The sequence below is a fragment of the Aulonocara sp. 'chitande type north' Nkhata Bay genome, linkage group LG2 (genome assembly GCF_057382095.1).
Source record: "Aulonocara sp. 'chitande type north' Nkhata Bay isolate Kocher_YH1m ecotype deep benthic linkage group LG2, A_spYH_male_GT1.1, whole genome shotgun sequence".
Taxonomy (NCBI): domain Eukaryota; kingdom Metazoa; phylum Chordata; class Actinopteri; order Cichliformes; family Cichlidae; genus Aulonocara; species Aulonocara sp. 'chitande type north' Nkhata Bay.
Genome location: NC_141345.1, coordinates 27188048 through 27204264, shown reverse-complemented (window position 1 = coordinate 27204264; position 16217 = coordinate 27188048). Strand labels below are relative to the sequence as shown.

Below are 16217 nucleotides of genomic sequence, written 5' to 3'. Positions count from 1 at the left end.
CCATCAAATGCTGTCAGAGTTAATTTATGCTCTTCTTGTTTTTCTCTATCAAGCGATGTGTGAAGAACCATTTCAATATATTTTGTACCATCGGGAAGAGATACAACGTTCAGTTTGAAATTATCTGAAGGGTTGAGTTTGTACGTTTGAATGGTGTTCATTGCTACATCGGGGTCACTGGCACTCTCTAAGGAATAACGAGCCCCCGGTGAGGCAGATTCAATAACCTGGAAATTGTATTCCTTCTTGGAAAAATACGGAGCGTTGTCATTGATATCTAAAATCTCTACATCGATTCTGTGTAGCTCCATTGGATTTTCAAGGATTATTTGGAAATGAAGAGAGCACGGAGACACTTGCTTGCATAATTCTTCCCTGTCTATCCTTTTAGCCACTACTAAAGTCCCTTTTTCTGAATTCAGACCAATGTACTCACTGTCGTCCTCGGTAAATATCCTAGCACGCCCAGATTTCAATCGCTTAATATCCAAACCTAGATCTTGAATTATATTCCCGACAACAGAGCCCGTCGCCATCTCCTCTGGTATAGAATAACGGACCTGACCGACAGCCATTTCTGCGACGCAGATGCAGACAAGCAGCGGCAACAATGAAACAATTTTCTTTTCGGCGAAATAACAAAAAACACCCATAGTGACGAAATTGTTCACAATATCTGAATGAGGAAAAGAGAAAAAAAAAACACGGTGGGAAAACGGACCAAATATTTGGTCACAAGTTAACAACTGAGTACGGGGAGTGTGGTTTGTCAGTCTAGCTCCGAATAAAGCAACAGAATGGCGAGGGAGGACCTCGACTAGAAAAAAAGCTCTGATTTTACTGATACTACCCAACAGCGGCACTTAGGGAAATAAAAGGGAAATGCAGAAATAGGAGAAATAGGAGAAATAGATAGATAGATAGATAGATAGATAGATAGATAGATAGATAGATAGATAGATAGATAGATAGATAGATAGATAGATAGATAGATAGATAGATAGATAGATAGATAGATAGATAGATAGATAGACGGATGTTGTGTCTCTGTCCAAGGTACTGGACATTATATAAAGTATTGTAATAATAATTCTAACCTCCAGAGGAGAGTCTGGTTCATCCAGGATGCTCTTTTCACTCTGTATCCGCTGCATCGTTCCTGTAGAACTGGGGTCCATTATCAGCACGTTCTGACTACCAGCTCTGCCGAACTTACAGTCACTCTTTCTGGAGTCAGTCGTCCTGCACACCTCGTAATTGTACACATGTGGAAGAGTCCCTGTCCCCAAAGTGTCTGAGTAACGTGGTGGATAATATGGAATGACAGGCAGGTTGGAGTGATACAGGATGCGAGACTGTCTCCACCTGTAGATTTTGACTGATATAATAACCACTAAACACGTGATGAAGAGGAAGGAAACTACAGCCAGAGCCAAGACTAAGTAAAAAGTCAGGTTGTCATTGTACTCCTTGTCGTGTGTCAACTCAGTGAACTCCGACAGCACTTCAGGGAAGCTGTCCGCCACCGCCACGTTAACAACGACTGTAGCTGAACGAGAGGGCTGCCCGTTGTCCTCCACTATAACAGTCAGTCTTTGTTTGACAGCATCTTTATCAGTGACTTGGCGGATAGTTCTGATTTCTCCATTCTGTAAGCCCACTTCAAACAGCGCCCTGTCTGTGGCTTTCTGCAGTTTATAGGAGAGCCAGGCATTCTGTCCAGAGTCCACATCAACAGCCACCACTTTAGTCACCAGATAGCCCACATCTGCTGAACGAGGCACCATTTCAGCCACCAGAGAGCCACCAGTCTGGACTGGGTACAGAACCTGAGGGGGGTTGTCGTTCTGGTCCCGGATCATTACTTTCACAGTCACGTTGCTGCTGAGTGGAGGAGAGCCTCCATCCTGCGCTCTTACGCGGAAGTGGAAATCTTTGATCTGCTCGTAGTCAAAAGAGCGCACTGCATGGATGACTCCACTATCAGCACTAACGGACACATATGAAGAGACTGGTACTCCGTTAACGGAGGAGTCCTCCAGTATGTAAGAAACACGGGCATTCTGGTTCCAGTCAGCGTCTGTGGCTTTGACTGTGAATATAGAGAGACCTGGTGTGTTGTTTTCTACAATGTAGGCCTCATATGAGCTCCTCTCAAAGACAGGTGCGTTATCATTAACGTCTGAGATCTGTAAGGTGAGAGTGACGCTGCTGGAGAGGGAGGGCACTCCCTCATCAGAGCAGGTCACGGTGATGTTATACTCAGAGGCTCTCTCTCTGTCTAAATCACTGTCTGTCATCAAACTATAGAAATCACTGGTTGTAGACTTCATCACAAAAGGAATATTTTCATTCATTGTGCACTGGACCTTTCCATTTTCACCTGAATCTGCATCCTTAGCATGAATCATTGTGACCGTAGTACCGGGCTTTGCGTCTTCTGTTATTACATTCGATTTAGACATGATATGAATATCAGGTTTATTGTCATTCATATCAATCACGTCAATCTTCACTTTACACGAGTCAACTAGTCCTCCGTCATCACTTGCACGAATGTTTATCTGAAATGTTCGAGCTTTTTCATAGTCAACATTTCCTATAAGCCGAATTTCACCACTTTCACCGTTTACTTCAAATAAACCACGGGCATTGTCTAATATACTGGAAATTGAATAAGTTATTCTACCGTTAGACCCATGATCCGCATCTGTTGCTGTAACTCTCATTACAGTAGTTCCGACTGCCGAATTTTCTCTTATCGAAGCTTTATAAATTGGCTGCGTAAAGACAGGAGAATTGTCATTAGCATCTAAAACAGTGATTAGAATCTGCATTGTTCCTGTCATCTGCGGCTCTCCCCCATCCAGCGCCGTCAGTATCAGAGACAAATATTCATGTTTTTCTCTGTCAAGCGGTTTGTCTAAGATCATTTCAACGTTTTTTGTCTCATCTGCTTGGTCATGCAATTTAACCACAAAATTCTCTGACGGTTCAAGTTCATAGGTTTGCAGTCCATTTAAGCCTACATCAGGGTCGACAGCACGATCTAAAATGAATTTAGCCCCACGGAGGGCGGATTCGCTAATTTTAAATTTGACGTCATTCTTTTCAAAGGACGGCGGGTTATCGTTAATATCTGTTATCTCAACTGTCACACTGTAAAATTCCATTGGATTTTCTAGTATAATTTGAAAATGCAAAGCGCAAGGCGTTGTTTGCCCACAGAGCGCCTCTCTGTCGATCCTATTCTTGATGAGGAGGACTCCTCTATCGTTATTCAGCTCAATATAATCATCGGTGTCAGGGGAGAAAATACGAGCTTTACCCGATTTTAATCGTCTAACATCTAAGCCGAAATCTTTTGCCATGTTTCCAACTAGAGAGCCTTTCGACATTTCTTCAGGAATAGAGTAGCTGACCTGTCCGAGTACCGAGCTGAGAGAGAAGACCGAGAAAAACAACAGTACTTGCCCTCCCATTGTTCTCTCTGACGATATCCCGATGACAAGCATGTATGGATGCGATGATTTTTTTTTTTATCCCAAATGAAGAGGTTAAAGCTGATTTTAAATCATATTCCCAAAATATAGAAGAGATATGACGTCCTGTGTCCAGTAAACTGTAGACGACGAGGGCTGCTTCTCCCTCTTTCTCTCTCTAAAATAAAGCCATGATGGGAGGTACAAATGTCTGCGTTAAATCTGACACAGACTGGGCAACAGCGGCACTTTGAGTTCATGAACTATCATTGCATTTTAAATGTTCAACATGAAATATCATATGTATATACTAAAGATGAAAACTAATCGTTTAGTATATGGGAAGCATTCAAAGAGTTTACGTTTCAAAAATATTACTCAAAGTAATTCAGATATTTGAAATACATGATTGTGTGAAGGGAATTCCCCGAGCTGTATTGGTTGCATGAAATAATCATTTAAATAATTTGAAATGTAAATTATTTTATGAAAAAAAAAGATCATGTCGCTGTCCGAGGTGCTGAAAATAAGATGTCAAGCATTAACTTCTTAACATTAATTTTGAATGGTTGGAAAATTCTAACCTCCAGAGGAGAGTCTGGTTCATCCAGGATGCTCTTTTCACTCTGTATCCGCTGCATTGTTCCTGTAGAACTGGGGTCCATTATCAGCACGTTCTGACTACCAGCTCTGCCGAACTTACAGTCACTCTTTCTGGAGTCAGTCGTCCTGCACACCTCGTAATTGTACACATGGGGCAGAGTCCCTGTCCCCAAAGTGTCTGAGTAACGTGGTGGATAATATGGAATGACAGGCAGGTTGGAGTGATACAGGATGCGAGACTGTCTCCACCTGTAGATTTTGACTGATATAATAACCACTAAACACGTGATGAAGAGGAAGGAAACTACAGCCAGAGCCAAGACTAAGTAAAAAGTCAGGTTGTCATTGTACTCCTTGTCGTGGGTCAAATCAGTGAACTCCGACAGCACTTCAGGGAAGCTGTCCGCCACCGCCACGTTAACAACGACTGTAGCTGAACGAGAGGGCTGCCCGTTGTCCTCCACTATAACGGTCAGTCTTTGTTTGACAGCATCTTTATCAGTGACTTGGCGGATAGTTCTGATTTCTCCATTCTGTAAGCCCACTTCAAACAGCGCCCTGTCTGTGGCTTTCTGCAGTTTATAGGAGAGCCAGGCATTCTGTCCAGAGTCCACATCAACAGCCACCACTTTCGTCACCAGATAGCCCACATCTGCTGAACGAGGCACCATTTCAGCCACCAGAGAGCCACCAGTCTGGACTGGGTACAGAACCTGAGGGGGGTTGTCGTTCTGGTCCCGGATCATTACTTTCACAGTCACGTTGCTGCTGAGTGGAGGAGAGCCTCCATCCTGCGCTCTTACGCGGAAGTGGAAATCTTTGATCTGCTCGTAGTCAAAAGAGCGCACTGCATGGATGACTCCACTATCAGCACTAACGGACACATATGAGGAGACTGGCACTCCGTTAACGGAGGAGTCCTCCAGTATGTAAGAAACACGGGCGTTCTGGTTCCAGTCAGCGTCGGTGGCTTTGACTGTGAATATAGAGAGACCTGGTGTGTTGTTTTCTACAATGTAGGCCTCATATGAGCTCCTCTCAAAGACAGGTGCGTTATCATTAACGTCTGAGATCTGTAAGGTGAGAGTGACACTGCTGGAGAGGGAGGGCACTCCCTCATCAGAGCAGGTCACAGTGATGTTATACTCAGAGGCTCTCTCTCTGTCTAAATCACTGTCTGTCATCAAACTATAGAATTTTTCTGAAACTGACTTCAATATGAAACTATTACTGTCATTGATGTCGCATTGCACTTTTCCATTTTCAGATGAATCTGCATCTTCTACATTTATCATTGTTACAACGGTGTTAGGCTTCGCATCTTCTGATATAACATTTGATTTAGACATGATATGAATGTCGGGGCGGTTGTCATTCGTGTCTATTACATCAGCTATTAATTTGCATGAACCACTTAAACCTCCGTCATCACTCGCTCGAATATTAATCTGAAAAGTTCTGGTTTTCTCATAGTCAACCTTTCCAATCAAAGTGACTTCACCGCTTCTTTTATTGATTTCAAAAATACCATAGGCATGATCTAGCATAGCTGAAATTGAATAAGTTATTCTACCATTAGACCCGTCATCTGCATCAGTTGCAGTAACTGTCCCTACAACAGTTCCGACTGGTGCATTTTCCTTTATAAATGCTTTATAAACGGGCTGTGTAAAAACGGGAGCATTGTCATTAGCGTCTAAAACATTAATGTGAATCTGCATCGTTCCCGTCATCCGCGGCTCGCCACCATCCACCGCCGTCAGAACCAAACGTAGGTGTTCATTTTTCTCTCTGTCCAGCGGTGCATTCAGAACCATCTCCACGTTTTTACTACCCTGTCCCTGATTATTTATTTTCAGAGAAAATATATCACTTGGTTTAAGAGCATATGCTTTTAAACTATTTTCGCCCACATCAAGATCGGTCGCCCGATCTAAAACGAATGCTGTGCCACTCAGCGCAGATTCGCTTATATTAAAATGTGCCTCGTTCGTGATGAAAGTCGGAGGATTGTCATTTATATCTGTGATTTCAACAGTGACACTATAAAATTCCATCGGATTTTCTAATAAAATCTGAAAATGTAAAGCGCAAGGCGTCATTTGTCCACACAGCGCCTCCCTGTCTATCCTTTCTTTAAGTAGGAGAATTCCCCTTTCGCTGTTTAGCTCGATGTAAGCTGTGTTGTCTCGAGTAAAAACCCGAGCCCTGCCGGATTTCAGTCTTTGGATGTCTAAACCTAAATCCTGAGCTATGTTACCAATGAAAGAGCCTTTCGCCATTTCCTCAGGAATAGAGTAGCTGACCTGTCCGACAGCTGCACTGAGGGAGAGGACCGAAATGAACAATAGTACTTGCCGTCTCGCTGTTACTCCTGCCATCATCAAAATATCCATATGTAAACCCTTTGTCCCGATTCACGTTAACTGAACAGAAATCCGTAACAGAAAGCCCAAGGTTTATGTATCTGCGTTCGGTTACATTCCCACAAACGGTTTTTTATTGAATCTCTGAGCTGTGCTTCTCGACAAAATAGAAGGAGATGATGGGAGGTACTATTACACATCAGCGACGAACTGATACATCCTGGTCAACAGCGTCCCTCTGAGTTCAAAGTAAAAAATACATAAGAATTACTCATGAAAACTGAAGAGTAATGTTTAGGTAGAAATGAAATTGCTGTATAAGGACTGATTTTAATACGATAAAAAAAAAAACTTAGAATGAGGAAATCCATCTCCATTAAATAAGAAAGAGCAATGAGCGAGCCTATTTTGAACAGGTGATTGAGATAGAAATGAGAATGTTTTCAAATACTGAAAGATGTTTTGAACCTAGAGTGAGAATAGGCGAGAATAATATGTTTCCATCAATAAAACTCTGTATACCTGAAATTACAATCAATACCGAGAACTAGAAACAATATAAAGGCTGGACATTAAAAACAAACAAACAAAATAAAAAACAACAACAAACAATTTAAATGAAAACGAAAATCTCCTTAGGTTAAATCTATGAAATAAGTTACAAAGGTAATCTCTATCCATGGTTCTGACTGAAGACGGAAAAAGAATCACAACCACGTTACATATTAAAACGGGCCTGCATTTGCTACGGAAATGAAACTAAAATAACCAACCTCCAGAGGAGAGTCTGGTTCATCCAGGATGCTCTTTTCACTCTGTATCCGCTGCATCGTTCCTGTAGAACTGGGGTCCATTATCAGCACGTTCTGACTACCAGCTCTGCCGAACTTACAGTCACTCTTTCTGGAGTCAGTCGTCCTGCACACCTCGTAGTTGTACACATGTGGCAGAGTCCCTGTGCCCAAAGTGTCTGAGTAACGTGGTGGATAATATGGAATGACAGGCAGGTTGGAGTGATACAGGATGCGAGACTGTCTCCACCTGTAGATTTTGACTGATATAATAACCACTAAACACGTGATGAAGAGGAAGGAAACTACAGCCAGAGCCAAGACTAAGTAAAAAGTCAGGTTGTCATTGTACTCCTTGTCGTGGGTCAACTCAGTGAACTCCGACAGCACTTCAGGGAAGCTGTCCGCCACCGCCACGTTAACAACGACTGTAGCAGAACGAGAGGGCTGCCCGTTGTCCTCCACTATAACAGTCAGTCTTTGTTTGACAGCATCTTTATCAGTGACTTGGCGGATAGTTCTGATTTCTCCATTCTGTAAGCCCACTTCAAACAGCGCCCTGTCTGTGGCTTTCTGCAGTTTATAGGAGAGCCAGGCATTCTGTCCAGAGTCCACATCAACAGCCACCACTTTCGTCACCAGATAGCCCACATCTGCTGAACGAGGCACCATTTCAGCCACCAGAGATCCACCAGTCTGAACTGGGTACAGAACCTGAGGGGGGTTGTCGTTCTGGTCTTGGATCATTATTTTCACAGTCACGTTGCTGCTGAGTGGAGGAGAGCCTCCATCCTGCGCTCTTACGCGGAAGTGGAAATCTTTGATCTGCTCGTAGTCAAAAGAGCGCACTGCATGGATGACTCCACTATCAGCACTAACGGACACATACGAGGAGACTGGCACTCCGTTAACGGAGGAGTCCTCCAGTATGTAAGAAACACGGGCGTTCTGGTTCCAGTCAGCGTCTGTTGCTCTGACTGTGAATATAGAGAGACTTGGTGTATTGTTTTCTACAATGTAGGCCTCATATGAGCTCCTCTCAAAAACAGGTGCGTTATCATTAATGTCTGAGATGTGTAAGGTGAGAGTGACGCTGCTGGAGAGGGAGGGCACTCCCTCATCAGAGCAGGTCACAGTGATGTTATACTCAGAGGCTCTCTCTCTGTCTAAATCACTGTCTGTTACTAAGGTATAGAAATTATTAGATGTGGATTTCAACACGAAAGGAATATTATCACTTATAAAACATTGAACTTTACCATATTCATCTGAGTCTGGGTCTTGAATGTTAATCATTGTAACAACTGTGTTGGGCTTTGCACTCTCTGATATAATTGTTGATTTAGACATAATTTTAATCGTTGGTTCATTGTCATTTATATCAACGACATCGACAATAACTTTGCAAGAATCAGTGAGTCCTCCGTTATCCCTTGCCCGTACATTGATTTGGAAATGTCTTTTCTTTTCATAATCCAACCGCCCAATCAATTTAACTTCACCGTTTTCATCGTTTATTTCAAACATATGTCTGACGTCATCCAAAGTATTTGTGATTGAATATGTTATTTTGCCATTCAATCCATGATCAGCATCTGAAGCACGAACAGAAGTCACAGTTGTGCCTTTTGTAGCATTTTCGGATACAGTGCCTTTGTATACCTGCTGCGTAAAAACGGGTGCGTTGTCATTGACGTCTAACACTGAAATAAAAATCTGCATTGTTCCTGACATCTGTGGCTCTCCTCCATCTACAGCGGTCAACACTAACGCAATAAAATCATTTTTCTCTCTGTCCAAGGGCTTTTGTAAGACCATTTCAACATTTTTTGTACCGTCAGCTTGGTTGTGCAATTTAAGCATAAAATTATCGCTTGGTTTGAGGACATAACTTTGGAGAGTGTTTATACCCACATCCAAATCTACAGCTCTTTCTAAATCAAATTTAGCCCCAACAACAGCAGACTCACTAATGATGAATTTAATTTCATTTTTTTCAAACGTTGGCGGATTATCATTAATATCTGTTATTTCAACTGTAACACTGTAAAACTCCATAGGATTTTCTAACACAATCTGAAAATGCACAGCGCACGGCGTCGTGTCAGCGCATAACGCCTCTCTGTCTATTCGCTCTCTGATTAGAAGGACTCCTCTCTCGGCGTTTAACTCGACGTATTCTCTGCTATCACCGGAATAAACACGAGCGTTGCCCAGCTTTAGCCTTTTAACATCTAAGCCTAAATCCAGAGCTATATTTCCAACTAAGGTACCTTTCGCCATTTCCTCCGGAACAGAGTAACTGACCTGCCCGAAAGCATCACAAACAACCAGAAGTAAAATAAACAGCTGTACTTGCCGTCTCATTTTGTGTATGTGGGTCGTTAAGATTAAAAGAAAGATTCCTAAAAATCCATTTGGATGGCAGACAGACAATCACAATTAATACGAAGAAAAACAATCCTCAGAACGGAAGGAAAATTGTTAAAATTTGCGTCGCCTTTGTGCATATCCGCCTGACAAACGAAGACAATGCGGTCGGTCCTGCCGTTTTTCTCTAATACACCGAAAAGGAGAGGCGGCTCAGCAGAAAATATACCACAACTGCAACAAAGAAGGCAACAGCGGCCCATTGAGTTCAAAAAGCAAAATTACAGGAGAAATGATGACATATAACAAAAGCGTGAATACCCAGAAAGTCACTCAATTTTAAATGTTGTGTATAACATTTTTGTTTTATAAAAACTGTCTAAAATACAAGACAAATCCCACAAAAGTTGAAAACGAGCCTCAAATCATGTTAAATACGTAAACTAAATGATATACTTATACATGTTGCTCTCCAAGGTGCTGAAAAAAAGACTAACGAAAATAACAAGTTATATTGCGTCGTTTGTGATGTAATATTAATTCTAACCTCTAGAGGAGAGTCTGGTTCATCCAGGATGCTCTTTTCACTCTGTATCCGCTGCATCGTTCCTGTAGAACTGGGGTCCATTATCAGCACGTTCTGACTACCAGCTCTGCCGAACTTACAGTCACTCTTTCTGGAGTCAGTCGTCCTACACACCTCGTAATTGTACACGTGTGGCAGAGTCCCTGTGCCCAAAGTGTCTGAGTAACGTGGTGGATAATATGGAATGACAGGCAGGTTGGAGTGATACAGGATGCGAGACTGTCTCCACCTGTAGATTTTGACTGATATAATAACCACTAAACACGTGATGAAGAGGAAGGAAACTACAGCCAGAGCCAAGACTAAGTAAAAAGTCAGGTTGTCATTGTACTCCTTGTCGTGTGTCAACTCAGTGAACTCCGACAGCACCTCAGGGAAGCTGTCCGCCACCGCCACGTTAACAACGACTGTAGCTGAACGATAGGGCTGTCCGTTGTCCTCCACTATAACAGTCAGTCTTTGTTTGACAGCATCTTTATCAGTGACTTGGCGGATAGTTCTGATTTCTCCATTCTGTAAGCCCACTTCAAACAGCGCCCTGTCTGTGGCTTTCTGCAGTTTATAGGAGAGCCAGGCATTCTGTCCAGAGTCCACATCAACAGCCACCACTTTCGTCACCAGATAACCCACATCTGCTGAACGAGGCACCATTTCAGCCACCAGAGAGCCACCAGTCTGGACTGGGTACAGAACCTGAGGGGGGTTGTCGTTCTGGTCTTGGATCATTATTTTCACAGTCACGTTGCTGCTGAGTGGAGGAGAGCCTCCATCCTGTGCTCTTACGCGGAAGTGGAAATCTTTGATCTGCTCGTAGTCAAAAGAGCGCACTGCATGGATGACTCCACTATCAGCACTAACGGACACATATGAGGAGACTGGCACTCCGTTAACGGAGGAGTCCTCCAGTATGTAAGAAACACGGGCATTCTGGTTCCAGTCAGCGTCGGTGGCTTTGACTGTGAATATAGAGAGACCTGGTGTATTGTTTTCTACAATGTAGGCCTCATATGAGCTCCTCTCAAAGACAGGTGCGTTATCATTAACGTCTGAGATCTGTAAGGTGAGAGTGACGCTGCTGGAGAGGGAGGGCACTCCCTCATCAGTGCAGGTCACAGTTATATTATACTCAGAGGCTCTCTCTCTGTCTAAATCACTGTCTGTTATAATGCTGTAAAAATTACTGGATGTAGAAGTAATTGCAAATGGTGTGTTTTTATTAATCGTACACTCGACTTTACCATTTACGTCGGAATCAGGATCATTAACACTCATTACAGCTACCACTGTGCCCGAAGGCGAATTTTCTCCTATTGAAATTGACGACGATATTATTTTTATAACTGGACTGTTGTCATTAATGTCTCCTACATCAATAATGACTTTGCTCGAATCAGACAGTCCTCCTCTGTCCACTGCCTCTACGTAAATCTCATACTTTTGGGCTTTTTCATAATCAAGAGGGGCATTTAGTACAAGATGCCCGTCTTCCGTAATGACGAATACATTTGAAAGGCCCCTCATGCTATTTCCAATTACGTAGCTAACCTCCCCATTAGAGCCTTTATCTGCATCGGAGGCGCTCACTTTGGTAATGACTGTCCCGTTGACTGAGTTCTCTTTGATTTCAGCTTTGTAAACGGTTTGTGTAAAAACAGGGGCGTTATCATTAACGTCTAACACTGTAATATGAATCTGCATAGTCCCAGACCTTTGAGGCTCTCCTCCATCAACAGCTGTTAACAGCAATGATGCATACTCCTGCTTCTCTCTGTCTAGAGACTTCTGTAAAATCATCTCGACCTTTTTACCACCATCAGACTGACTGTTCATTTTAAGTATAAAATTGTCGTTGGGCTTCAATGTATAGCTCTGAAGACCATTTAATCCTATATCTGGATCTATTGCTTTTTCTAGCATGAATTTAGAACCGACGACTGCAGACTCGCTGATTTCAAAGCGCCTCTCTTCCCTTTCAAATACGGGAGCGTTGTCATTAATGTCTGTGATTACTACAGTGACGGGAAATATTTCTATTGGATTTTCTAAAGCAATTTGAAAATGTAAAGCACAAGGCGTCGTCTGGCCACAGAGAGCCTCGCGGTCTATTTTTTCTTTGATGACGAGTAGTCCCTTTTCCTTGTTAAGCTGAAGATACTCTGCATTGTCTCCGGTGTGGATACGAGCCCTGCCGGCTTTTAATCGTTTAACATCTAAACCCAAATCCTGAGCTATATAACCGACTAAAGAGCCTTTCGCCATTTCCTCGGGGATAGAGTAGCTGACCTGGCCGAACACAAAACGAGGAAACACGACCAAGAAAAACAACAGTACTTGCCCTTTCATTGTTCTGTTAAGCACATCCGTCGAACAGAACTAATGTTCTCTCTTTGTTTCGCAATCCGCGTTACAGAGCAAAAATTAAATGTACAGCTAAGTTTTGATGAATTAAAATCCAACGATATGGTTATTCCATGAAGATTATTCGTGCCTTCTACCTTATGCACTACAGTGTATTCCGCATGCACACGAGTCCTTCGCTCTTTGAGAGGACGGAGGATGTGCCGTGTTTCAAATAATTTAAAAAAAATGCTGACGCTGGTCAACAGCGGCCCACTGAGTTCAAAACTCGAAAGTGCAATTTTCAGGATTTAAAAGTCTCTCTAACACTACACCTATAAATTTTAGCGAAAATACCAGACAAAACACATTAATGATTCCGTTTTAATTACAAATAAGATAATACTAAATTAGACAACGAGTTCCCTTATTGATAAAATATTAATTCAATACGAAACTACTCAACTGAAGTGTAAGCAAAATAGGACAAGGATTAGGGAAAAAAAGATACACAATAATAAAAGCGATAATCCCATCGCTATCCAAGGTACTGAAATTACTTGGACAGGTAGTAAAAACAGCGGGGAATAGTATTGTATAGGTTTATCAGAATTTAAAGAGTCTAACCTCTAGAGGAGAGTCTGGTTCATCCAGGATGCTCTTTTCACTCTGTATCCGCTGCATCGTTCCTGTAGAACTGGGGTCCATTATCAGCACGTTCTGACTACCAGCTCTGCCGAACTTACAGTCACTCTTTCTGGAGTCAGTCGTCCTGCACACCTCGTAATTGTACACATGTGGAAGAGTCCCTGTCCCCAAAGTGTCTGAGTATCGAGGTGGATAATATGGAATGACAGGCAGGTTGGAGTGATACAGGATGCGAGACTGTCTCCACCTGTAGATTTTGACTGATATAATAACCACTAAACACGTGATGAAGAGGAAGGAAACTACAGCCAGAGCCAAGACTAAGTAAAAAGTCAGGTTGTCATTGTAATCCTTGTCGTGTGTCAACTCAGTGAACTCCGACAGCACTTCAGGGAAGCTGTCCGCCACCGCCACGTTAACAATGACTGTAGCTGAACGAGAGGGCTGCCCGTTGTCCTCCACTATAACAGTCAGTCTTTGTTTGACAGCATCTTTATCAGTGACTTGGCGGATAGTTCTGATTTCTCCATTCTGTAAGCCCACTTCAAACAGCGCCCTGTCTGTGGCTTTCTGCAGTTTATAGGAGAGCCAGGCATTCTGTCCAGAGTCCACATCAACAGCCACCACTTTAGTCACCAGATAGCCCACATCTGCTGAACGAGGCACCATTTCAGCCACCAGAGAGCCACCAGTCTGGACTGGGTACAGAACCTGAGGGGGGTTGTCGTTCTGGTCTTGGATCATTATTTTCACAGTCACGTTGCTGCTGAGTGGAGGAGAGCCTCCATCCTGCACTTTTACGCGGAAGTGGAAGTCTTTGATCTGCTCGTAGTCAAAAGAGCGCACTGCATGGATGACTCCACTATCTGCACTAACGGACACATATGAGGAGACTGGCACTCCGTTAACGGAGGAGTCCTCCAGTATGTAAGAAACACGGGCATTCTGGTTCCAGTCAGCGTCGGTGGCTTTGACTGTGAATATAGAGAGGCCCGGTGTGTTGTTTTCTACAATGTAGGCCTCATATGAGCTTCTCTCAAAGACAGGTGTGTTATCATTAACGTCTGAGATCTGTAAGGTGAGAGTGACGCTGCTGGAGAGGGAGGGCACTCCCTCATCAGAGCAGGTCACAGTGATGTTATACTCAGAGGCTCTCTCTCTGTCTAAATCACTGTCTGTTACTAAGGTATAGAAATTATTTTCCGTTGATTGTAATATGAACGGAATATTTTCATTTATTGTGCAGCTGACTTTGCCATTCTCGCTGTCGTCTATGTCTTGAATATTAATTATTGTCACTACAGTGTTGCTTTTGATATCTTCAGATATAACATTTGTTTCAGACATTATATTAATAATGGGGTGATTATCGTTCACATCTATAACGTCAACTATTACTTTGCATGTGTCCGTTAGTCCTCCGTCATCACTTGCACGCACATTTATCCGATAATTGTTTGACTTTTCGTAGTCAATATTTCCTGTTAATCTAACCTCGCCCGTGTGTTCATTTACCTCAAACAACTGTCTGACATCGTCTAAAGTATTTCTGATCGAATACGTTATTCGTCCATTTGATCCGTAATCAGCATCTGATGCACTGACTATGGTTACAACTGTGCCTCTTGGTGAATTTTCTGCGACATTAGCTTTGTATACCGACTTCGTGAAAACGGGTGCATTATCATTAGCATCTAACACCGTGATCTGAATCTGCATTGTCCCTGACAGCTGAGGTTCTCCTCCATCTACGGCCGTCAACACTAAAGATAAATGTTCATTTTTCTCTCTGTCAAGAGGCTGTTTTAAAACCATCTCAACATTTCGGGAGCCGTCTGCCTGATTGTGTAATTTAAGAGCAAAATTATCAGTCGGTTTGAGGATGTAGTTTTGGAGACCATTAATTCCCACATCCAAATCCACCGCCCTTTCTAAATCAAATTTCGACCCGATGACTGCAGACTCGCTTATTTTAAATTTAATATCCCCTTTTTCGAAAAGGGGGGTATTATCATTTATATCCACAATTTCAACATGTACTCTGTAAAATTCAATAGGTTTCTCTAAAATAATTTGGAATTGTAGAGCACATGGAATCATCTGACCACAGAGCGTCTCTCTGTCTATTCTTTCTTTGATAAGGAGGACTCCCCTATCTTTATTTAGCTCAATATATTCTCTGCTATCACCAAAAAACACACGAGCCTTGCGTGATTTTAGTTTCTCTACGTCCAAACCCAAATCTTGTGCTATTCTTCCAATTACGGAACCCACTGACATTTCCTCGTTAATGGAGTAGCTGACATGCCCCAAAACGGAGCTGACAAAAAGGAACGAGACAAAAAACGGTACTTGCCGTTTCATTGTTCTCCTCGGTAATATGACACCGGCAGAAACACACGTTTTTTTCTGCTGAATAAAATGCGTCAACCTTTATTCCCAAGGAACGCCAGAAAGTCAATGCATATTCCTCGACAAAGAACAAAACAATAACCGAGACATGTTTTCCCGTCCACTCGAAAACGTCGTGTCCTCTATCCAGTATGTGCCTCCTGTCGCTGGGGTTTTAAGATTGGGGAGGAACTGTTGACAACGTACGCTTGCAGAGTAACATGCTAGACTACAGCGTCCCTCAGAGTACAGACGGCAAAACTACAGGAGAAAAGATGAAAAAACAAAAACAAAAAAAGAAACATTTGGAGCGATCTCAAAAATATTAAAGTTAAACGATTTTATACTGTCAACTGGTATTCTATGTCGTTAAATGCAATTGAAAGTGAATTAAAGATATCGCAAGAAAAATAGGTTGGTGTAGGGAATTCCCCAAGATTGAAACCCCCCCAAAAAAACAAAAACAGAAGACACTGACACTCATGTACACAGATATAGAATGAACACGCTGTCAGCGATTGAATACAACATGGTGAGCAAATGCAACAGAAATGGGGCTTATGTGTCGTAACATTCTCATCTTTACAGGAAAGCCTGTTATAACTGATATGACTTTTTCAGGCCTAAAATGCCGTTTTCAATA

General features: G+C 42.5%; 3 protein-coding genes across 37 annotated transcripts in view; all 3 read right to left on the bottom strand.

The window, feature by feature from the left end:
• LOC147338018 (protocadherin gamma-C5-like) overlaps window positions 1–16217 on the bottom strand; it is a 308494-nt gene that overhangs the window by 58108 nt on the left and 234169 nt on the right. Inside the window, exon 1 of one of the 35 annotated variants that reach the window (XM_086314456.1) lies at window positions 10160–12927. The exons of 31 other annotated variants lie outside the window; for them this stretch is intronic. In XM_086314456.1, coding sequence (XP_086170582.1) covers window positions 10160–12541 — 2382 coding nt within the window. In that variant the 5' untranslated portion in view covers window positions 12542–12927. Of the gene's footprint in view, window positions 1–1097; window positions 3693–10159; window positions 12928–16217 lie in introns of those variants that run through there. 3 more of the 35 variants (XM_086314604.1, XM_086314294.1, XM_086314523.1) reach the window with 3 other exon arrangements.
• On the bottom strand, window positions 7087–10122 carry LOC147338047 (protocadherin gamma-A7-like). Its single transcript, XM_086263507.1, has 3 exons — window positions 9296–10122; window positions 7225–8008; window positions 7087–7140 (listed from the first exon to the last, which is right to left on the bottom strand). Exons 1-3 carry the CDS (start codon window positions 9607–9609, stop codon window positions 7087–7089), a joined length of 1152 nt encoding a protein of 383 aa, XP_086119633.1. The 5' UTR covers window positions 9610–10122.
• Window positions 13142–16026, bottom strand: LOC147338046 (protocadherin beta-16-like). The gene has a single exon (XM_086263483.1). It carries the CDS (start codon window positions 15545–15547, stop codon window positions 13142–13144), a length of 2406 nt encoding a protein of 801 aa, XP_086119609.1. The 5' UTR covers window positions 15548–16026.

Bases quoted from the DNA above. Each gene is read 5' to 3' on its own strand.
- LOC147338046 (XM_086263483.1), bottom strand. From the start codon at position 15,547: ATGAAACGGCAAGTACCGTTTTTTGTCTCGTTCCTTTTTGTCAGCTCC.
- LOC147338047 (XM_086263507.1), bottom strand. From the start codon at position 9,609: ATGAGACGGCAAGTACAGCTGTTTATTTTACTTCTGGTTGTTTGTGAT. The intron at 8,009-9,295 runs GTTTTACAGTGT...TCCACTCAGCAG, and splicing joins GTGTTAGAAAATCCTATGGA to CAACGTGACTGTGAAAATAA. The intron at 7,141-7,224 runs GTTGGTTATTTT...TTCCGTCTTCAG, and splicing joins AACCAGACTCTCCTCTGGAG to TCAGAACCATGGATAGAGAT.